This window comes from Xyrauchen texanus, chromosome 37 (genome assembly GCF_025860055.1).
Source record: "Xyrauchen texanus isolate HMW12.3.18 chromosome 37, RBS_HiC_50CHRs, whole genome shotgun sequence".
In the NCBI taxonomy this organism is placed as follows: Eukaryota; Metazoa; Chordata; class Actinopteri; order Cypriniformes; family Catostomidae; genus Xyrauchen; species Xyrauchen texanus.
This window is the reverse complement of record NC_068312.1, coordinates 23,230,100-23,255,381: the sequence shown is the minus strand read 5'-3', so window position 1 is coordinate 23,255,381 and position 25,282 is coordinate 23,230,100. Positions and strand designations below refer to the sequence as shown.

General features: G+C 37.1%; 1 protein-coding gene across 1 annotated transcript; it reads right to left on the bottom strand.

Annotated features, from left to right (window-relative positions):
- Positions 1-496: 496 nt before the first annotated feature.
- On the bottom strand, positions 497-21,784 carry LOC127630789 (EF-hand domain-containing protein D2-like). Its single transcript, XM_052108570.1, has 4 exons — positions 21,253-21,784; positions 3,994-4,141; positions 3,596-3,730; positions 497-3,045 (listed from the first exon to the last, which is right to left on the bottom strand). Exons 1-4 carry the CDS (start codon positions 21,534-21,536, stop codon positions 2,914-2,916), a joined length of 699 nt encoding a protein of 232 aa, XP_051964530.1. The 5' UTR covers positions 21,537-21,784; the 3' UTR covers positions 497-2,913.
- Between the last annotated feature and the right edge of the window lie 3,498 nt (positions 21,785-25,282).

Genomic DNA, 25,282 nt, shown 5'->3' with positions numbered 1-25,282 from the left:
CGTTCATTCCTTAATTACTTCTTTATTTCCTGCAATGTCTAATATTTGGACTGCAAGCAGCCTATTAGCTAAGGTAATAATGTTATAAATGGCTCTAGATCGTGTATGTTTAATTTAGGTAGTTTACAACACACACATTTTAAGGACAGACCCTGATCTTGTCAACTAACAAATTACTAAATAACATCAGCATCAGCACATCATTATAGACAGTCACATAAACATATCAGTGACCCATAAAGCTGATAAAAAAAGCTTCAAATTAAAATACTTTTATTGTTACAAGAATAATTATAGACTTTAGTAAGAAAATCAAAAATAAATGTGCATAAAATAGAAGCCACATATCAATATGTATATACGAGTATGACACCATAACCACGTTTCAACTGATACAGACAGTGACAGTAAGGTACAGATATGGTCAGGGTGGTTAAAGGCCCTCTCAACCAATTTCAGATCACTGAAATTAAGAATGGAATTGAATGGTGATATATATATATATATATATATATATATATATATATATATATATATATATATATATATATATATATATATAGTGAAAACACAGTTTTTTCTCATCCTTCTGTCATTACATTAAACAACAAACATGATCAAATAAATGTTTTTTCTTACTGTGTTATTTTTCTGGGAAAGAACAGATTTTTACTGAAATCCTAAGTGGAAATCGTATCTTTGAGATAATACAGCCAGAGCTGTATTGTAATTATTCAGATATACAAATATTAATTATAAAACCAAAAATTATAAAGAGGGTTCTTAACTATCATCAAAAGTAACAACAAAAACATAATAATGAACACTGTAGATCAGTGATGTTTAGACCAAATTCTAAAATGCTCTTTGAATATTCATTGAGATTAAGGTCTGTTGATCAGAAATGTTATGATGGATTTCAGAGAAATTACAGAGTGTTATACTGAAGCCTAATGCAGTACTGAACTGCTAATACATTTGGCACAATAGAACAACCAAAATCTTTCAAAACAATTAACAGAATGGTTTATGGCTTCTAACAGATTGCAGCAAGCTGTTTGATTGGTTTCATCCGTCAACTTTGGTTCCTCTTTCACCAATAATTAACATCTACATTACTATTCTTTAATCTTAACATCTAGTATTCAAACTATTTTTCAGTGGAACAGTAACTTACAATTTAAAAGGAAAAACATGAACATGGATGCACTGTAGGAGCGGACGACAGAGAGACAAATATTCATTCTCGTACTATTTGAATATTCACAGAACTAGTGAGCAAACAAGAATGTTACCAGTGACTTGGAACATTTTGCCCGCGTGTAGTACAGATTGTCATGAAAAAAATGTAAGTATCTGATACATGTAGAATACAAGGGAGACAAGATAATAGACAAAATAAAAATTTACACAAAAGCCCTTTCCATACAAAACTAAATGTAAAATTTTCATTACATGAAAATATAGATTTGTCTTTACACATAGCATCTCAGTTTCCTTAGCCACAGTGTACTGCCATATACATTAGTTTCTCAATTACATGACCACAAAAGTCATATTTCAATGTATTAGGCTAGTGAATGATTCCTTTGTGGGTATCCATTAGAAATGTTTCCCTCATTTTTAGATCACAGTAAACTTTGTTGGTGAAATCTATTAGTATTTCTTTTAAACTAAATATTAAAAAAAGAAAAGAAAAAAAAAAGAAAAAAAAGGATAAGAAATGTCAGAATCCATTCAAACATATTTGACATTTCCTTCTTTTCAATATTGGAACACATGCACTGGTTCTTTATAATAGCATGTCTGTTTCTCTATCAAATAATGACTTGATTCTAAGAACAATACACTGTTGCTTTCATCTAATTTCACTGTGCTTGTGGTGCTGTGAAAGGCTTGGAATGTTGGCCATACAAAGATAAATATTTGCAAGCCAGAACTTGATTTAGTTTAGCCATGCTGGAAGTTTATACTTAACAGAGCTGAGGAGTTGAATTTAACTCATCCCTCTGATTTAACATTTACTTGTTTAGCACACAAAGTGGCACAGATTGCAGAGGTCCAGAAGCAGTCAGAGACTGTTCTTTTGTTAAATACTTTCAAATTTACATAATTCGTATTGCAATTTTGACTGAATAGATGAGTTTGTGAGCTTGTGTGTGCCACATTTACTGTCAAAGGGAAATTACATCACAGTGACCATGCAAAAATACAATATAGAAACACAAAAATACAGAATATTTTAAGATCTAATTATATCATGTATCTGTGAGAGCAGGTCTGAACCGGATGTACACTAATGCTTTGTGCTTTCATGTTCAAATAGACACCGTGCAAATTTAATTAGTAACGGTACAGTGAAAGCGTGTCCTGATTACACAGGAAATTATGTCTGACAGTTGTGCCACTGATAAGAAACAACGGATTGGATATAGCATACAATTTATTAAAAACACTTTAAAACTCCAAATTGCCATTTAAAGTGTTAAAATTAAATCTCAGCAACCCACGAGTGATTTGAAACAAGCCATTCAACCTAAAATGAGACTGACACAGAACAATGATGTTAGAACTACAATACATGTACAGTACATATAAAACATGCAATTGAAACAGATTTGAACAAATCCAATCCAGTGTACTGACGTTAATGTCTGGCTTCACATTCAAAATGAGCCAGAGAGAGAGAGAGAGGGAGCAAGATAAAAGAAGCAAAACAATTATTTTTTTTTAAAATGACTGATGTGTTAGATCCAGTTATGAGCACAAACTACACAGGTTTCCCTCTCACAGGAAGATGATTCTGCATTGATATCAAAGCATTTCACAGCCTTGCATAGTATCTATGGTTAGGGGGCTCTTTGATGAACTGACAGACAGACATGGTAAGTTGAGGCTGTTGAGGTGTGGTGGTTATTTGAAGGCTGACTTCAGCTCTTTAAAAGCAGCTTGTCTGTGTTTCTTCTCATCCGCCTGCCGTTTCTTCTCCTCCTGTTCCTGACGGATTTCCGTCTCAAACCGGTTTGATTCATTAATTGCATGCACCTGTCACAAAAATCAGTTTCATTATCAGTGGCAATGCAACCTATCAAGGCAAGAAATTAAAAGGAAATATTTTATTTGTATTTTTATTAAGTATTTATTACAATTAGTGTACTATTCTTAAAGGCATATTCAAAAAGTTCTGTTAACATTTATTCACCCTCACGTTATTTCAAACCCATATGACTTTCTTTGGTTGAACACAAAAAGAGATCAGGCAGAATGTTAATGAGAGCAGCATCAATAATTGTAAACAAAAACAATCCTCCTCGTGTTCCATGGAAGAAAGAAAGTCATATGGGTTTGGAACAACATGAGGGTGAAAAAAAATCATGAAAGAATTTTCATTTTTGGGTGAGCTAACACTTTAAAACACAGAGATTTCTTGATACTTCAGGAGGTTTAAAAATAATTATATTAAATGTAATAAATAAATGTAATATTTAATAATTAAAAATAATGAAACTGCTGTTGTAGCAAAAGCTAAGGAATTATTTCACAAAGAAATGGTGTAAAACCCCAAAATTTAAATGGAAATTGAATAATTCTTTACTTTAGCCTCAAAGAATGTCTTGGCCCCCTTCACTCCCTCAGTTGACACATCAATCTCTGACAGGCGTGCCAAGACATGAAGCCCACTGTCCTCAGCCAGCTCTCCTGCGGCTGCTTTTCTGAAGATAAGGAGGAACTATAGAAAGAAAGAAAAGAAAGAAAGAATAGAGGTGGTAAAGGAAGGAGACAAAAGCTTCCTGTGAAATTTGCAACTCTTTTATGTAATGATGTAAGACTGACAGGGAACCACAATATTAGTAAACCATTACTGGGAAATACAGTGAACTCTGCAATAACCTGAAGTAACATACTACAAACACATTGGCATGACTGTAAAGTTTACTTTTTAAAATGGCACTACATTTTACAACAGTTTTTGGACACACAGGAGGGATTTACCTCTCTGAAGCAGAGTTTGCCGTCTAAGTCCTCGTCTACTTCTTTGATCATGTTCTTCAGCCCCAGGTGAGTCTGTGGCGCTCCAAGCTTCTCCATCATCAGCTTCAGCTCCATCAGATCGATGAAGTTATCTTTCTCTGAATCATACCTGCATTCACACAAGCAGCCAAATGATTAAATGGTACATGTCATGGAAAACAGGATTTCTGCATGCTCTTTTGAAACAAAAGAGTATGATATACTATGTAGACAGTACTCTTAAAGGGATAGTTCACCCAAAAAGGAAAATTCTCTCATCATATACTCACCCTCATGCCATCCCAGATGTGTATGACTTTCTTTTTAAAATTGAACACAAACAAAGATTTTTCAAAGAACATCTCAGCTCTGTTGATCCTCGCAATGCTAGTGAATGGTGGCCAGAACTCAGAAGGTCCAAAAAGAACATAAAGGCTCCAGTGTTTTAATCCATATCTTCAGAAGTGATGTTATAGGTAAGAAACAGATCAATATTCAGGTCACCACTCACTTGCATTGTGAAGACCAACAGAGCTGAGATATTCTTCAATATAATCTTAATTTGTGTTCTGCAGCAGAAAGAAAGGCATACACATCTGGGATGGCATGGTAAAGGATGAGAGAATTGTAATTTTCTGTGTGAACTATCACTTCATGGCCAAGTTTTACTAAGCTCCCTGAAAAAGTGTCTTCTTGTAATAATGTTGAGATATCTCCCGTGTCCAGAAGAGGGCAGTACTGAAGAGTAAAGAGAAGGTGAAAAACCTTCCTGACCATAACAATTCTCACCTTAAGCTCACCATTGAGTACAAGCTCACAGTAATTTTAAGCATACTGCCTAGTGCCAAAAAAGACAAATAACTTTTTCTCTGAGGACTTCTGTAAAGCTTTTTATATAGAAGGTGAGATTCACAGCACAGCCATTCAGGAATGAGTCAAAGGTGACCTACCTACATCCACATCATCAGTCAGAGTAGGAGCTCAATGTGAAGTGTTTATTAATAGTTATTCATTTATTACCTGCCACTGAAATCATTTTAATGCTCAACTCTTCAAAGAGTTTATGTACAACTGGTAATTTATTGAGGTAATAGCAATCCCAGACACCAGTGTACATCTGGCAGCATTACAATTTGTGAACTTTAAACATAAAATCTGTAGACTAAACACAAGTCTGAAGTTATATAAATGTTTAAAGTATTTCAGTAATTTTTCTTACACACAGGTAAGAAAATTCATGCAAAAGGACATTGAACTTATATATCTCTCTCTCTCACATGCACACTTCCTGTTGGTACAGCAGAGATGTGCCATTTAATGATTCAGAGCGTGATAACTCTTTTACTTATTCTGAGACAGGCATCTGAAAAAGGGTGCCATGAGTGAAAAGAAACAAACCAAAAAAGACACGAAAGATATACAATTTCAGGGCGGGGCCGCCAACTTTAAATAGTGAAAGGGACACTGTATATGCAGAGAGACTGGGAAGTAGAAACTTGTCCACATTAGACAAGAGCTCCTTCACTAGGTCAAGTAAGAACGCTGTCTTTGTTTGTCAATGTATATTTAAGAAGTAAGAAAACTGTGTGAGGGTGTGTAGTTGTGCAAGCAATGGGCCAGTAGGAAGGACCGGACACTGCTTTCTTAATCGTTATGTATGTGACCACTTCCTCCACACATGTACACATACATGTAGCCCAAAGAGAGGTTATGCTGCTATGGCAACAGGGTGATTTTATTTAAAGCAGAGGCCAGGGTATTTCTGATGAGGCTTGTCAACTAGAATATTCTTCCTTCAGTTCTCACTTCCTACTTGTCCTTCTGTTTCTTCTCTTAACCTTCTTCCTTGAGCAACTAAGGACAGTTCCACACTTGCCAGATCCAAGTTACAGAAATTATGATGCTGATTTTCTTATCTGATTTCCTTATCCTGTATATGGTAAGTTGATAACACCAAAGTCCCTTTAAAGCAAATCAGGTCACTCAACAACCATATTTGGGCAGCTATTTTCTGTGAGTGCATCTCAATCAGCTCCCCAGTTCAGTCGTCAGGGCACTGAGGAGGCAGTCGATCATTTATAGGGGTGTCTCAATCACCGAATCGTTCCAGTGCAGTGAAATGTACGCTGCCTAAATATTCCCAGAATGCACTGTAAAAACCAGGCTCTGGCTCTTTTAACTGTAAGGTGCAACTTTAATTCCCACAGCAGTCATATTCCAGAGTTTAATACAAGCTAAGCTCAATTGACAGTATTTGTGGCATAATATTGATTACCACAATAAATAATTTCAACTCGTCCCTCCTTTTCTTTAAATAAAGCAAAACTCTGTTTACAGTTACAATGGAAGTGAATGGGGCCAATTTTTGAACATTAAAATACTCAATTCTACAAAAGTAAAGCCACAAAGGCTATACATGTAATCATGATTTTAGATAAAATCGTGATAAAATCACTTACATACCTTTTCTGTGTAAATTTATAGCCAATTTTACAACTTCATTACCATGACGATGTACAGTAATGTCAACAAACCCTAAAACACTATAATGTTTGTAAAAATGACAAATTTAAACAACTTTACAGCTCATATGATGTAACATAAGAATTAATGCAAGTGCTTTTATAAAATTATAAGCTTCATATTTCTGTTTAAAGCCTCTAAAAATTGAGCACATTCACTTTCATTGTCCCCATTCACTTCCGTTGTACCTCACATAACCTCAATTTTTTTTTTTTTTTTTTAAAGAAAAGTAGGAACAAGTCAGAATACATTTTTGTGGTGATCAACATGCCACAAATGCTGTCGGTTGAATTTAACTTGTATTAAACCCAGAACAATCTTTTGCTTCTTTTTGCTTTTAATGAGGGTAAAAAAAAAGTTTTTTCTGGTAATCAACATTACGCCACAAACGCTGTCAATTGAGCTTAAGTTGTTTTGCCCGAGGAATATTCACTTAAGCGTTACAATTTCTTCCATTCAAAACTGTTCCCAGTGACCCATCTCCTCTTGTCTCTGGTAACACTATCTACTAGCACAAAAAAAAAAAACATAATCCCCAACCTACAAAGACATCAGGATAAAAAATGTTCAACTGATCAAAACCTCTGTCCTGTTTCAAGGGAATTTCACAGATTGTCAATAGATCCATATCGTTATAAACAACAAGGCAGAAACCAGCAACACTTCAGCATGTTTGAACCAATCAGAGACACTTCAGCAGTATTCTTAACCCAAGTTTCTTTACGTATTGTGGATATTACCAAATTCAGCTGACAAAATCCAGTGTTACCATCTATGTGGCAATACAGAGCAGGTGCTGCCCAAGAAAGTGAAATTTAGAACTTTTCTCCTCTCTGAGTTTGTCACAAAGTTTTACTTTAGAAAGATACAAAAAAACGAATAAACGCAGTTCCATTTTTGCCCAAATAAGTCTTCAAGTTAACTTCAAGTATAGTCACAGATGATTGAGGAAGCAAAGGCAATCAGCACTTCCTTATAACCAAGAAAGAAGTTATATTGTTAAAGCCTGACATTTTAAAACATAGTGCTGATTCACACTTCCTTTGGCCTTAACAAGGTTTGACTCATCTGTTCGCACTTGCTGAGAAATGCTTTTGAAACCATATGAATTCACTTGCTATTTTTAGAAAGCAATCAAGTTTGATAAATAATTAAAAAATAAGTCATAAGAAGGAATGTATGGTGGTTTCCTTTCAGTTGCTAGCTGTAGAGAGCCGAAATAAAAACATTTAAAACCACTGAGAGTACGAAAACTGGAACAGGCTTCCATAGCCTTTTTATAGCTGTGGTATATGGTGGGAATGCCTTCACAAGTTTAAGTTTAGGATTTTTGTTTATCTGTGTTCTGTACATTAAAAGATCTTCCCATTACACAGTAATCCAACTTTGCAATTTCAAGAGCTCATGCAAGTTTGAACAAGAATGAAAGTCAAGGAATGTCAATGTTTTTCTTCACTTTAAGGGTAAATGTTTAAACATGTAGCACAGTGGTTCTCAACGGCGGCATCAAAGGATGCCAGGGGGCGCTGAGAGCAAATATGTAGAGAGGGGGAGATAGGTTACTAATGGGGGGTGTTTATCAGTCATACTAATCAAATCTATAGTCAAGTTCCTATTTGCATTAAAACGTTTATCTAAGGGCGTACAGAGTGAATCCAGTCAGGCTTCCTAGGCAAAAAATTGGACCGGTTGCTATGGTGGGTAGAGTCACATTGGGGTAACCTCCTCGTGGTCACCATAATGTGGTTCTCACTCTCGGTGGGGCATGTGGTTGTAAATGGATGCTGCAGAGAATAGCATGAAGCCTCCACTTGCACTAGGTCTCTGCGGTAATGCACTCAACAAGCCATGTGATAAGATGCACAGATTGACGGTCTCAGACGCAGAGGCAATGGAGATTCGTCCTCCACCACCTGGATTGAGGCGAGTCACTAAGCACCACGAGGACTTATAGCACACTGGGAATTCCAAATTTGGGAGAAAAGAGGAGAGAGAAAAAAAAGTTTATCTAGACTTGGAGTGTATCAGTTGGTTCTCAATAATACAGGTTTGTACGCATTTGTACCGCAGTTTATCTGATTTTGAAGTCTAGCATCTGAAATATCTGGTTTAGCAGTGTCAAATAGACAGGTGAAGTCACAACCTCTGCTAATGTAACTTTATGGCTCTGTAGATGGATACGGCTCAATGGACAGAGCTGCATGAGGGCAAATCTCTTAAAGCTCAAGCTCTTAAACTCGTAGCTTTGCGAGAATCAGTGAGAAGCAAGGCGTGAGAAGCAGAAACCATTGAATTCGGCACAGAATTCTACATCGCCACACTTGAATTTACTTAAGTGACACTAACTGTACTTTAGGAAGAAAAAGATTGATAATAAATATGATCATATCACTGCTTCAGCTCTATTAAATTTGTCATAGGCTACATAAGGGGAGTGAGGGAATATAATTAATTCTTGTTACAACTTATAAATATTTATATTTTTTATTTATTGTTTTTACATGTGTTTAGAGTAGGTCTACTGTTTATAATTACAAAAAGCCAGTTTGTTTGTTTGTTTTATAGAAATCATGTTATATCTAATCGTGGTAGTGAAGAACATCCATACTTCCATGTGTTTACTATGGTCTTGTTACAAATGCCACTGATAAAACTATAAATAATTAATTAATAAATTACAATTTTCAAAAATGCAAATGTAAAATATATGAACAATATCACTTTTTATTATTAGTTTCTGCCTTTGCATTTTAATTTTATAGGCCCCAGATATAGGCCCCTTGAATTCCATCTGCTTGAATTCAAGAAACGCAAGGTTTGCTCTCACATTCATGACATGCAAGCCTGCTAAATTTATGAACACATTTTTTAAAGTTATGCAATGCATCGAAGTTGCATTGAGCAAATTAAGCAAATAACACAAATATTACGTTTATTTGTTATTTTCTTTTTTGGTACAATAAAGTCTCAAATGATGTTTGGTGGCTTGGGTAACAGAATAAATAGAGGGGCGTTCATCAAAAAAGGGTTGAGAACCACTGATGTGGTACATGTGTGCTTAGTAATTTTCTGTCTCAAACAAATAATTATTTTCATACAGTGTGGATTGCCTCCTAAGCAGGATACATTCAGCACATTCAGGAGCAGTCAGCACTCCAGCTAAACTCTCAATAGCTAAAGTTCCCCTGAGACAACCCTGCACAATACTTACACCACCACTTAGACTGCAGAAGAATCATGCTATATCAGTGGTTCTCAACCTTTTTTTGATGGACACCCCTTAATTCATCCTTAGAGCAAGACAGAATAAAAAACAGCAAATACACAACTGGTCATGTGAGTTATTCAATCTGCACTGAACCCAGGAAAAAAAAAATAAATGGGATCATATCAAAATTCCTTTACAAAATTTATTTACAAATTTTGTTACCTTATTGACACATTAATATCTACAAATGTTTATATCTTTAAACATATAGACGACTAAAACTCTCTGAAAGTTTGTGGTATGGCTGAATGCAACTGAGGCTGCTAATTTAAGGAAAAAAATTATGAATTTAATAAAGGAAAAATGTGAAACTACTAAAGGAATAGTTCACCCAAAAATTATGATTCTCTTGTCAATTACTCAGCCTTATGCAGACTCAAACTCATATGACTTTGTTCTGAGATATGCTGTGTTTTTGTCCAACAAGTCAATGGGGTCCAACATGTTCAAACTTAAAAAAAATACATAAGGCTGCATAAAGGTAATCCATACAACGAGTGGTTTAATCCATGTCTTCTGAAGCAATCTGTTTGATTTTATGTGAGAAACAAACCTAAACATAACTTGTATGGACAAAAACACCTAATTTATCTATATATAATGCTCACGTCTAAATATTGCAGCTAAAATTTATGCGGGCAGTTACTCAACCAACCATTGGGGCAAAATGGATTGTGCATTGTGAACTTTGTAAGCAATCATTTGTCAGAATGTGAGGTATGTAAAAAGATTTGGGATTAGGTAACTGCCTGAATTTACTGAAATGCAGCTAAAATTATGTTGCTGCTAGCCTTAATAAGCACCATTTGTCTAAACAACAATACAGCTTTAATGCATGACTATAGCTACTGGCAAGGTGATCACAGAAGTGTCTGATTAAATTGAAAGGAATGATGCCTTGGAGCTAAAGTCTAGCAGCAGTATTCTAGACTGCAGTTCAAGGTGGTCTGAAGGTCAGCAATGTGTCAGCACTGTATTTTCAGGTATGTCAGCATGTTATGGAGAAAATCAAAAGAAACTTTATACTACATTTCTGCGCAAGAGCAGTGACCAATCAGACAGTTTTTACCCCCTTTCTCTCTCTCTCAGCCAATCTTCTAAATCCCAGGTTGCCAAGCAACAGCTAACTGGAGAAGTCATGGGAAATCCCTCTGTCTCTCACACAAACACACAATTCTGAGCACATATTTTATGACGGCATGCAAACGTAACAGACATGATCAGTCAGGAACACACAAAGTGTGCGTGGTCTGTGTGTGTTTGAGCATTTCACATCAAGCAGACATCTGTGTAGGGTGTGTGATGACATCATTCACACTCAATTCGATAGAGCCCAGTAATGACATTGAGGAATGGCCAAGAGAAAGACACCGCAGCAAGCCTCCACATATGAATAAATGAAATTAAATCAAGGTCAGTTCCATTGGAGAATTCCAGCTTTAAACATCTCCATGTGACACTCCTTGAATCTACAGAGCTATGGCAAAATAAATTATATTTGACCACAATTGTGAATTCACAGTCTGAATTTAATGTGATGAGATAAAAAGACCTACAAATAATACCAAGACAACATGTCTTTCTGCTGCTTTGTCTTTAATAACTGACCTCAAAAACAAACATACAGCAAAACCTGTGCAGTTTGATTCACAACAAATGACTCTTAAGGGACAGTACTTTTAATAAATTTCCCAAAAAGGCTCAAACTCAAAATTTGTATTTCTGTTTGAATCAGTCTGACAAATCCTTCATTGAAAGAACTCAATGTTGGTCAATTGGTCAGAGCAGTTACGGTTTTAACATACTTACTAACTTAACTAACAAAATACTTAATACATCTTTTTTAATAAACTTTCAATTAATTCCTAAAAATGACTCATAAACTAACAAGTTCTAGGTTTGAGTCAGTCTGACGAAAACTTCACTGAATGCACTAACTGAATCTGTAAGAACGGTCACTGAATTAACATTTGCTTTTTACCACAAAACACTTTTGGAAACACAGATATTACAGGCATTAAAACAAGATTATCCAAGAATTGCAGCAAACAAAACATTTCTAAAATATTTTAACCCCTGTGAACAAAGAAAAAAATCATGATGAATAGAAAAGCATTGAAAAAGGCAATAATATACAATGCAGCTGCTATGCACAGACCACCTGGCTTGAATCATGGACCATAAAAGCAGGACAGCCAAAATCCTCTCAAATTCAAGTTTATTTCACATCTAACAGAACCACTTAAAAGCTACACCCTCTTTTCTGAAATGTGATCAGTTAGCCTTTATGGGAGTCTTTTTTAGCAAAGAAGCCAGGCCAAATTGTTACCCATTTTCCTGACTTACAACATTTAAGTGCATTCCTGAAGAAAGAAAAAAAACAGATCACAAGATTACTGTCAGACAATAAACAGTTCATTTGAGTAGAAACTATGTTTTCAAGGCACTTGAGGTTTTTTGCTATGAAGAATCTGACAACCTTCTTGATCATATTTCTCTAGAAAATGACCCTACCACTAGTGATGTTACATATGATACTGAAGCTTCAAAGCGTGTTTCAAGTACACAATGCAATTTTTAATGAAGCCCTGTAAGGGACCATGTATTGTTTTCAAAGAATCACATGATCTAAGAAAATCGAAGCCTCACTTTTTTTTCCAGTCAAGTGCACGCTTCACTTTACCTGTCAGAATGTTACAGACCTCTACTCTATGGGTTTATGGAAGTTTAAGTCCATTTACAAACATATTTAAAATTACAGTTGAAGTCATAAGTTTACATACACCTCAGCCAAATACATTTAAACTCAGTTTTTCACAATTCCTGACATGTAATTGTAGAAAACATTCCTCGTCTTAGGTCAGTTAGGATCACTACTTTATTAAAAAAAAAATTGAAATGTCAGAATAATAGTAGAGAGAATTATTTATTTCAGCTTTTATTTCTTTCATCACATCCCCAGTGGGTCAGAAGTTTACATACACTTTGTAAGTATTTGGTGGAATTGCCTTTAAATTGTTTAACTTGGGTCAAACGTTTTGGGAAGCCTTCCACAAGCTTTTCACAATAAGTTGCTGGAATTTTGGCCGATTCCTAAGTTACACCAGTTCCAGACAGAACTGGTGTAACTTAGTCAGGTTTGTAGGCCTCCTTGCTAGCACACGCTTTTTCAGTTTTGCCCACAAATTTTCTATCGGATTGAGGTCAGGGCTTTGTGATGGCCGTTCCAATACCTTGACTTTGTTGTCCTTAAGCCATTTTGCCCCAACTTTGGAGGTTTCCTTTGGGTCATTGTCCATTTGGAAGACCCATTTGCGAGGTGTAACTTTATGGCTGATGTCTTGAGATGTTGCTTCAATATATCAACATAATTTCCTTCCTCTTGAAATATTTTGTGAAGTGCACCAGTTCTTCCTACAGTAAAGCCCCCTCATTGTTCACAGTTGGGATGGTGTTCTTCGGCTTACACACCTCACCCCTTTTCCCCCAAACATAACGATGTTCATTATGGCCTAAAAGTACAAGTTTTGTTTCAGCATACCAGAGGAAATTTCTCAAAAATATCTTTGTCCCCGTGTGCACTTGCAAACTGTAGCCTGGCTTTTTATGGTAGTTTTTTTCCTTCCAGAGCAGGCTATCAGTTTATATTGATATAACACTCGTTCTACTGTGGATATAGATGCTTGTCTACCGGTTTCCTCCAGCATCTTCACAAGGTCCTTTGCTGTTGTTCTGGGATTTATTTTCACTTTTCGCACCAAACTACATTCATCTTTAGGAGATGGAGTACATCTCCTTCCTGAGCGGTATGAGGGCTGTGTGGTCCCATAATGTTTATACTTACATACTACTGTTTGTACAGATGAAAATTTTTCTGAAGTCTTGGCTGATTTATTTTGATTTTCCCATGATGCCAAGCAAAGAGGCACATGTACACTTCCAATGGACTCAAATTAACCTATCAGAAGCTAATTGACTAATTGCCTAAAGGCTTTACATCATTTTCTGGAATTTTCCAAGCTGCTTAAAGGCACAGTTAACTTCTGACCCACTGGAATTGTGATATAGTCAATTAAAAGTGAAACAATCTGTCTATAAACAATTGTTGGAAAAATTACTTCAATGTGTCAAACAAAGAGATTGTATTCTGAAGCACATATAAAGATATGTTACAGTGACCCCAAAAAGTATTTGGAGGCTTAAACCACAAACAGCAATGTATGAATATTATTGCATATATAACAAAATATCAAAGTGGCATCAGAAAAAACAATTATGCAAGACGTTTTTTCAGAACAAACTTTTTTCGTTGCAATTTTTAACATTCTTTTTAACCAACTGGTCGTAAGGTAAATTTTAGTGGATGTATGAATCATGGACATATTCACCCACTATCGACTGATTTGACAACCAGAAAAAGTTTTATTTCTAAACACAATATATTGCATTTATTCTTTAAAACTTGATTAAACTACTTGTTGCAAAACTTTTTGCTTGAAAACTGAGCATGTTCCATCTTTAAAATAAATGCCACTTGGTTTGATATTTTGTTAACAAATGCATTCACATATTTAAGTGTGACTTAAGTGTTAAGTGTTTTGTGGCAACTGTAAATGCTTGAAGATTTATGACAGGATGGATCCATCATTATTAGCCCAGTCTATTGGAGAACAGTTGATTATTAACCAAAACTGTATGCATTCATAGACGGTGATGAGTCTGTCTTTGAGTTCTACATGTTAACACTGGTTAACATGTAGGCCTTGTACTTTATTAACTGCACTGGAAAACTCAATCCCTGTCATTATTTTGACATGAGAAATTAAAAATCAAACTGACAATGGTTTTTTTGTTTGGTTTTCATATTCATTTTCATATTATGAAAAAAAAGACAATTAAATTTCTTGAATAGAATGTACTCCTGTAAGCTTGCAATTCTATTTAAAGATAACTTGCGTGTTACAATCAGTCAGAAAACTGCATTAGAAGATTTTTTTTGGTGGTCAAGTAATATTTTGATCTCATATTATACCAAACCAAAATATATTAGTAAATAAATTGTAGATTAGACAGTAATAAAGTTTAGACAGTAAAGTTAACAAAGAGTTTGTTGAATCAAATAATATACTTAATTCTAGAGTTTGCAGCATTCAATGCAGTTGTGCTACACCAACAGCAATGAATTCTCTGTCACTGCAGTTGATGACAGCAAGCAGCACTAACAGCAGTCTGCTGGGATTATAGACCAGGTGACTAACCATCAGTGCTTAAGCAGAATCCTACGGATCAGCCAACGGTCACAGAATCCCACAGAGGTTATTTTTAGTGAGTGGGAAAAACAAAGCATGAAAATTAAACATCACAAAAAGGGAGAAAAGGGAGGAGTAGCCTGGCAGAGAGTGGAGAGGGGTGTTGGTAAAACAGGAAAACTTCCTGAAGGAGTGCTGAGGTTACATATGGCCTTTCTGGAAACATAACAGCCAAGCTTCTATACTTCCTACTGCCCATTTGAGTCATTGTGAGTGTGAAAACTGCATGTAATTGCTGAGTAGGTGTGAGAGTGTGAGTCAGAGTAAACCGAACACCTTCACATTTTTGGTCAGCTACTGAACACGACTGCGCTTTAGGCTTCTATCTTTTGTATTGTATTCCTAGTAAATTTCTTGTTTCTTTCTCTTATACTGTATAAATACAAAAACAACCAACCAAGAACTTAAACAAAAGAAATCAAGCAGAAGTGAATTTCACCTGCTGATAGCATTGATTATTTGCATGCACTATCTACATAGTTTTAGCACCCAATTCAACAAAGAAATTTACAAATCATGTAACGGTGCAAACATGCCCAAAAACATCTGTGAAGAACTCTATTTGCACAGCATAATTCCCGATCTCGCAGCATGTATGGACATATGCCTCATTAAAACACTCTTCTACATCATTTGATTAACATTTTAAGAAATAGTCCAGCCAATATCACTCAAAATAAATATAATTATAATTTTTTTATACATAAAATTCTGTTTACCACCTACTTTCCTCAGGCGGCAATAGCACAATGCTAATGACTTGCACTGACTTTTGCTACTAAGGTGCATTCTAGAATCAGACTCATTTGCCCAGAAATGAGGCGTTTTTGCACTGAAAAGAATTACATTTTTCATGTTGAATTTCATGTTGGACTGGTGGTAGTTAGTGAACAGAACATGTTAAAGTGATGCAAATGTTTTGTACATTGGCCTCTCAAAGACAAGGAAGACGCAAAATTCACATTAATCCATTCTCACTTAAAGAGACAACGTGCATGTATAGATTGGCTTCCTTTACTCTCTTGACTTGGTCTTATCCTGTTAGGTCACTGTGTCAGTTAGATTTGGCAGTGTGCAGTCTTAGAAGCTTTCTTGGATGAATTCCTTGGAATAGAGGGCTGCATTTACTTTCAAAGCGTTTATACTATAAAAGAAAGCCAATGCGTCTATATTATAATATAAGCACAAAATCCTGTAATCCAAACTGAACTTAATATATCTGCGCTAAAGAGCTCTTTAAACACGGAGCATAATCAGAGATGAGGAAATGGGTGATTTAGAGAATAAAGCACATCGTTCTGCTCTCTGGTGAGAGAAAGACATAACCATTTAAGGACATAGCAAACATGAGAGCTAGAGAGCACAGTGCCCATTATGTTCTGCTATAACACATTTACACTACAATGAGCTTATGATTACTCCGATGACAAAGCAGTCGACAACATTTTTCCAACAGATAACTCACAAGGGTTAAAAACAAACTCCTGTGCCTCTGTGCTCTACAGATTTGCTGTGCCTTATGTATAAACATTCCTTAACATGTCTGATGTTATCTTCAGTAGGAAATATTGCCCAAGGAATGGTGTAAGAAGGAGGATATAGAAAAAGAGGGCAGAGAGAGGAAGAAACTAAACTTCTGCTTTGTTCATTACTGGAGGCGACTAAGCAGAAACGCTCCTTAAAGGACTAAAGCCCCTCACTCATAGGCACAGCATGGGTGCAGCATGCATAATCACATTAGATTATCAAAGACTACCTGAGGATTAACGATGAGTAGGGGGTAACAATGGTCAAGTTAGTTTAAAGCTACTTAAAGGATCTGAGTTTGACTGTTATGGATCTGAACTGCTGGTGAAGTTGAACTGGTCTGACATCATATCGATGTCATAAATGTGTAATGGATCATGTACAGTCAGCACAGTGCGTGATCAGTTCTTGTATCACCCTGAAGGGGTTTATTTTGCTATAAAGACATGATGACAGTACATTATCCTTCTAATATGCACGGTTTCTTGACAAATAACTTTGGTTTGAGTTTTAGACAATTGTTTGCCTTGAAAAACTGTCAATTATACATATAAGCAGACATTATTAAAAAAATATTTGACAGCAGAATTCTATGATTGAACAATAAGAATCAAGTATTTCAAAAAGCTGTGCAATAATTAAGACTAGTGTACACATTTGCGTAATGGCATGTAGAAGTGGAACAGATGGTTGTTTACTGGTTATAGCAAGTTCTCACACATACCCATTTTTAGCCATGTGTCACTTCGTGTTATTCTACACATCTGATATAAATGAACAATGTTCCCTGGTAAGGCACAATTATGCAATACTCTAAAACATGTTCTAACTGGAATAAATTCCTCAATGCTAAACCTGCGTGCGGTCAGTATCATCTCCTCAAAGACAATCTGTAGCTGCAGGTTAAGGCAGGGTTACTTATGTTCTATTAATTTATTGGGTGTTGGTAGCTTAAAGGTAAATAACTGAGCTGTGAACTAAAAGTATCAGGTCCAATTGCAAAAAGGGTGTCCAAAGAAAATGGATAATTATTGATATTAAAATAATATTTCATCACCATTGTACTCTTGAACAAAGCAGGTGCCCCCTGGACTGTGCATACTGTGCTTTGCTTTGGAAAGTGTCAGTTAAACAGAAACAGCAAACCATAAACAGAAAATGTACGCATTACAATCAATTACCACAGATATGTAAAATATCTGGGCTAGGTCCTTTTATTCCGATAAAAATAGAAAATATACAAATCGTTACTGATAACAACCGTACCATAAAAATAAATTACATGTCCCTTTAAAAATTCCCAATAACATTATCCTGCACATATGAGTTTAAGCACTGTCCCTGTACCTTTGAATCCCTTTAAAGAGTGGGCTGAGGGTTAGGCAAAGCCTGCATTCCTCTTATCAGTTAGACTCTGGCCCGCCTGTGGCTGTTACACAGTTCTCTTTCTCGCTCTCTCCCTGTGTTTTCCCTGCCTTCCTCTATGCATAAAAGAGTACAACATTTACACCTACGTGATGCACAGCTTTATCTAAGAATTTCAGTATTGGGAATAATCTATCAATATCCAGAGATATTACGATTGCACAACTTTATACAGGCATATCAAGCTTTCCCAACCTGCCTCCCCACTGCTCATGCCTCATTTTTTACACTTTGTCTATGTTCAAGGCCTCAGGCACCGACACAGAACAGCCATTATCAGGCAGGAAAGTAGTAAATCAATTGAAACAGCGCACAATCCTTTGTTTCCACAAACCCGTACAGAGCTAAACTACATGGAGAAACAACCAAACATAGCCTGAACATGAAAATTGTGTCTGTCGAGACATTTCTGCAAAATGATATTTTGTGGTTTCTTACAGATATCGCAACAGTTCTGAGGTGAAATGTTAATTGTTTGGTGCTAAAAAATGTTTTTTTTTTTTTTTTAAATAAAGAAAGAAAAGTGTAAAATTACTTCCAAAAAGATAACGTTTTGAAGGTTAATGCTCTGTTGACATTTAAATCAACAATACCGACCTCTGTATCTTAAACCTTGAACCTAACCAATAGAGTCATGAAAAGCAAATGTGAGAAGAAAAATACAATTGATTAAGCTCACACGTTGACTCGCATGCTCTGCAGAACTCGTATCCCGGTCACAAATGCAGTGCTCTATCACAGGGGCCAGCAACGTTTTTGACATGAAGTGCCATTTTTTTTTTTTTTTTTAAACTTTTTTTAACACAGTGTCAATGCCATTGTGAAGTGAAGTGCTGCTCATGATGCTTGAATGGCTTGTACGCGCTGCACGAGTCTGTTGGGTAAACTGCAGTCTCGTCACATATTAACTTTTTATTTAGCTTCCCATTCAGCTTACAGAGCCCTTATTACAGGGACAACCCCCGGAGCAACCTGGAGTTAAGTGTCTTGCTAAAGGACACAATGGTTAACAGTTTAGTGCTTTAGACCACTACACCACCACCACTCAGTTTTGGCAATATTTAGATTCTTATTGAATTCTACTCCATTTGAATTCAGTTCTTGTTGGGAGTCATGCAAACCAACGGTCAAAGATCAGTTTCCATTTTACTTGTTATTTGTGAGCAAGAGAATAAAATCATTGTTGTTGTAGCAACGCTAAAGTGTACAATTTAATTAGGAAACTGCTGCAATACGTACGCCACCTGAAAACCATTTTGCAAAAGTGTAGGTCTAGTGACGTGGTTCTATGTGACCAGGTTGACAAAACAGTTTAGTGACTTGCATTGACACAGTTAAACACAACAAAACCTCTTAATCACGAAAACAAAATCTTGTAAGTGAATGGGGCATGAAATAGTCTGGCTAATTTTTAACTTCAGAAATAACCACAGCACCACAACAAAAAGCAATAATGAGCTTTCTCAGTGACAAAGAAAGCCAAGCACACATCACACGCTCTTTTCTATCACGTGTCTTATTCAGCCCCTCCAATGCCAAGGGCAATGCCATCAAAGAGACTGAGTTGAACAAGTGTAATATCGCTGGCGGGCAAGGTCTCTGAACTGAAAGTGGCTTTTGTGGCTGTATGTGGAACTAAACTTAGAGATGTGAGAGACATACTGGAAAAGATGACACTCCAACATCAAGCTACATGCTGAATATTTTTTACACAATGCAAGCATTATCGGAAGCCTTTATCTGCTTCTGCAACACCCATGTGGTTATCTAGTGTTAACAACAAAATTGCAATGGACTATTTTTATTTTGCTGACAATTAAACTGCTGTTTTGCATTTAAGAGAAGTTGAATAGCCACAGAACCAATTGTCCTCAGACTCTTGACAATGTGGGTTTAAAATTAATTCAAATTCTAAAAGCAGCTGTTAAAAATATCACATTTTTGTTTAATTAAATTAATCTGTGAAAATAAGAAAAAAGCTATACTGTCCAACTAATCTAGATCAAAGCATTTATTCAATGCAAATGGTTCCTCACACAGATTTGGGCAGCCAGATTTGGTCAATTCACAACAAAGGGATCTTTGTTTGGCTGATAACAGAAATGGGAAGAGGAACCCATCACTTCCTTAGTTGAGCTAGTTTCTAGACCAGCCCCCTTCCCACAATGCTCAGCCCTGTGAGAAACCTACCTAGTCGTAGCCCTGGCCTGTCCACTCCACCGCAGTAGAGAGCAGGGGGGGACACATTACTGTAGCTGCTCTCATGAAGATTGAGCTTTTCTTTGCCTCCAGTTCCCAGAGTTGAGGTGGAACCAAGAGCATTTTTTGTGAGTGAATTAGCCTGAAATAGAGCGTGCTGCCAAGTGCCAACCCTGTGCAAAAAGATCTTACAATGGTACTTGATGCATGTCAAAGGGAGTGAATGTGGAGAAATTACTTAAACTGTCTCTCATTCATCAACTGTAAAGGAAGAGGGCAGTCTAACTTATAATCAGTGTGGGTGTGTGTGGGCAGCCAGGTGGCAACAGAACGGTCATACTGTGCAGTCTAGACTGCACAACATGTCTATCAGTTAGAAACACAATGCATCATAGAAACCTGACAATGACCATAGGGACTTTCAGCTCATGGTTCAAAGTACTGCATATATCTGACTCTTAGTATTCATGGTGGATTAACAGATACAAGCCTGGGTGGGGCTGTGGTTATTGTCCTTTCTTAGATGTGTGAAAACGCCTTGTAGTTTAGCCAAGGTATTTACTTTACAACAGAGTTAAACAGTCTTTCTTTTGTATCACAGATTATATCACACACAAAAAAAAACTGTTCCTGTTTATTCAGTTCAATGTGACAAATGTATTAAGAGTATTTTATCTTCTAAAATGCATGTTAAATAAACAATGTTTATGCATTTGAATAGTATTAATTATATGGCATTTTAAACTAAACCTGGGGAGAATTCCCAGATAGTGCAACAACAGATTTGATGATTTGAGGGCATAGAGTGGCAGGCAGACAGACAGACAGACAGATACGGTTCTAGCTCAGCTTGAATATGCTGTCAAACGGATGTGTGGTGTGAGGTCTCCAGAGGTTAAACTGACCTGCTGCTCCTCCTCCTCCTCCTCATCTCTTACATCTGCCCCAACAGCAGTACTGTGGATGACAGCATGTATCTGCGCTACTTACTGTTTGAACATCTTCTCCATGTCTTTGATCTGTTTCCTCGAGAACTCCTTGAACTCGGTGTATGGGTTGCACACCTTCATGCTAGGTAGCTGGTGTTCACCGACACCCTCGTTCAGCTCCCCGCGCCGCTGCAGTTTCGCTCCAAGCTCCGAATCCGCGCTGGCCGTGGCCGCTTTCTCGTGCGCTCCGTTCTCTTGAGCCCCGTCCAAATGCAACGGCTCGTGCGCGCCATCCTCGATCAGCAGCCGACGGTTCAGCTTCGATGAAAGCTCGTCCGTTGCCATTTCTTATTTTTTATTTTTAAATAACTAATACCTATTGGGTAAATACCGTGGAAAAAACACGCAGAGTGCTGCAAAGCGCGCTGTCCATATAAGGTTCAGTGCGTAAAATCCAGATTCAGATAACCATGCGGTTAAATAGGTGTTAGAATGCAAATCATCGAACTTACTGCTCGGTGAAGGGATACAAGTCTGTAAGCTGAGCGGTTTATACTGACAGCGCTCGTGCGTGTGACGACAACTTCGTGATCGCTGACGCTGAAATAAACTCGTGCGTATGCAGAGACGGAGACAAACTCGCTTCACGATGCCACACCTTTTAAAGAGACGGACCGAGCACAAGCGTTTGTATCCCTCTCTGAAGCCCTAGCTATGCTATTTTATATATTACACATATAAAAGGACAATCTCACCGCAGAAACTTTTATAATTTCTGGTTATATAGACCTTATTTGGTGTATTTCGCCATATTATTATTATTATTAGTATTATTTTGCTGAAATGAAAACGAGGGTTTTCCATGTGTGGGATTGAAGTAAGGTCTATTTAAAGGTGCAATAAGTATGTTTTTAACATGACACAGGTTGCCATGTGCTCTCATGAGGGGGCGACCCGCCATTTAAACTTAAGTAGCTTATTGGTGGTCTGACTAGATTCTTAAGTTATTGTGAGTGTACATCATGTTTAGCACTGTACTAACATGAAGACACTTCTGTTCTTTACAAACAGCCTCATTTTCATTCCTCCAAAAAATAAAAACAAAAATCCAAAAATGGTACACCACTGAAAAAGGTTTATTATATGACTAATTGGGAAATTATATCATTTATTTGACAATAATTTATTCATGATAGTAAATATATGATAAGACAACTTTTTTTATTGACCAAATCCAGAGGTATGTGTCAAGATTGATGTGCTTAAACTATTTTATGGTAAAATACAGAATGTAGCCTAAAGAACTGGTGTTCTCTGTAATATTTTGGGCTAAACTAAACATTGATTAAAAATAATATTTTTGAAATTTACCAAGCTTAAAAGATCAGCTTAACCAGCATGCAATTCCCATGCTGGTCTAGGCTGGTTTATCTTGCTGATGGATCAGCATAGCCATGTTGTTCACCAGCAAATCTCTGTTGAGACTGGTCAACTAGTATGTTTCTCACGGAAACTGTGGTTAACCAAGGAAGTATTGGTGATTAAGCAAGTCAAAAAGTATGGTATGTACACAAGCACACCAGCGTGTTATGGACAAGCATTCAAAACCCAACATACAGTGCTATGCTTTTTTTATTATTGTTGTTTTTTATTTTTTAGCAGGGAACAGTCTGTACCTGTGGTCAGTTTTGATGTATCATTAGTCCAACATATCACTGGCCCTTGCAGAACTCAGCAGAAAGCTCAGCAGATTTATGAACAATTTGAACTTATTTCATTCGCAGTCAGCATATTCCATCTGGGCCTGGATATCAGGGATGTGAGAAACACATTCATTTATAAAAATAAATAACAACTTTGTTTATTTCATGAAAGTATGACATTGTGTACATGAGTGCTTGTACGTCTTGCTAGTTTTGTTGGTATTAGTATATGAGATATATGTATATCTGGAAACATCACCTGAGTGACTAAGGCTGAATCATGAAACAGGAAGCCACACACGTGCTCCCTTAGCGCTCGCACACACGCACGCGCACACACACACACACACACGCACACACACACACGCACACACACACACACACACACACACACACACACACACACTCTCTCTCTCTCTCTGTCTGAGACATCCCTCTTGTTATAGAGGAGGGGCTGCACACACTACCTGTGTTCTTTCCTTATATGGAGAAAGACAGAATGAAACGTGGGATTTCAACACCAAGAGAAAGGAGTGTTTAGTCCATCACACCTCTCTCAGGAGAAATGTGTGATCTAGCTTGTTGTAATACCTCTACCCACTGAAAAATATTTAGCTTTTTGTGGTGGATGGAGAAAACCTTTAAAGGACTCTATATTGGAGGGACCAATACTCATGGTTTCAGAAGTCGACATTATTAACAAGTGAAGATTAAGATACAGTGATCAAAGACAGTCATTCACATTTTTGCTCTGTTCATCTGAAAGGTCTTTTGCCTGAAGGAAATGTAAACTGTAATCATTGTTGCTTTCTGAAGTCTTGCTGGATATATCTGGGTCAGACTAAATAAGCCATCTGAAGAGAGTAACACAAATACACATACCGGAATCTCCTCCTGTATCTCTCTGTCATTCCCCCCACCCTAATAATAGGGAGATGGTCCCCCCTTTGCTACTCCAACAGCTTCGACTCTTTTGGGAAGGCTTTCCATTAGATGTTGTAACATTACATGGCTGCAGGGATTTGCTCCCATTAGACACAAAAGCATTAGTGAGGTCAGGAACTCATTTTGGGTGATGAGGCCTGGCTCTCTATCATACCAATTTTATACCAACGATATTCAGTTGGGATTGTGTCTGGAATTTGCGTAGTCTAGTCAAGTTCTGGTCCGGACTTAGTAAACCATTTAACCACCCACTAATTAGAAGGGGGTGTCCACATATGTTTGGTCATGTAATCAAGTTGTTGTCAGTAACACAAACCCCAAATACTTTTGTGCCTGAAGTCCTACAATCTAAATTGATTAATGTAGCTTATATTAGGAGAAGTCAAGGCCATTTCTGGACTCCAGAGTGTTGACTCATTGAAAAGTGGTGTCATTTTCTGATGATGACCCAGAAAAACAAGATATCGCAGCATATCTGATTTGTAATGTTAGTGAGCAGTAAATGATAATTATGCTAGTGTGTAAGAGCAGCTTGAATATAATGATTGGATGCAGGACCAATTTCAACAGTCCATTGTCTTTGTGTATGAATAGAAACAAGAAACTGTTACGGTCCTGCCACTTTGATCTTGGTTTTTCATGTCGTGGCGGGATCGTGGCCATCTCCTCTGCCTGATTGTCCAGTGCTGTCTCCGTTTGTCTTGCCTTATTATTATGTTGTGTCAGGGTTCGGCCACTTCTGTTGGCAGTGTTTATTATCGGGTGGTCTAGCTCTGACATGTTTCATGTCTTATTTGTGGCTGGGTGTGCATTGTTTGTTTACATTACAGTGGGCTATCAGGTTTGTCTAGTCTAGAGTTTTGGTGAGAATGCATTGGATTTCTTTATTGGCATTTTCATGTATTCTCTTGTCCTGTCATTTTCTGTTGATATGAGTTCATGTTGCTTGAGTTTTCCTGGCAGCATGTGCTCGTGTCAGTTGTCTGTGTTTGTCATGTGCAAGTACGTGGTAGAGGTCTGCAACCCGACCCGGGCCTGACAGGTTTTGGGAGGGGTTTGTTCTACACCAAGAGTGGACAGTTGCATTGTTTCATATTATTCCAGATTATTCTGCACCAGTTAAAATTTCAGCAAATAACTGGTACGGCAATGCTTTTTCCCCTTCTGCTCTAGTGTGCTAAGGAGCTGCTGTGCCTTGTTTACTGTTTTGGTACTTTAGTAAACGATTTCGGTCTTAAAATCTGACAGTATTGTTCGGGCCAAGTAGAGTCAGGCAACACGGGTACGGGTCGAGTTTCATTTTAAGGCCCGTGGAGACCTCTAGTACATGGCATTGTTTAGTTCCTCATTGACACGTGCTTTCCTGTTATGAGGGATTCCCTGCCCCCTCGTTTGCCTTGATACCTTGTTATCTGTTTCACCTGTTCTCCCTTGATAGTCTGC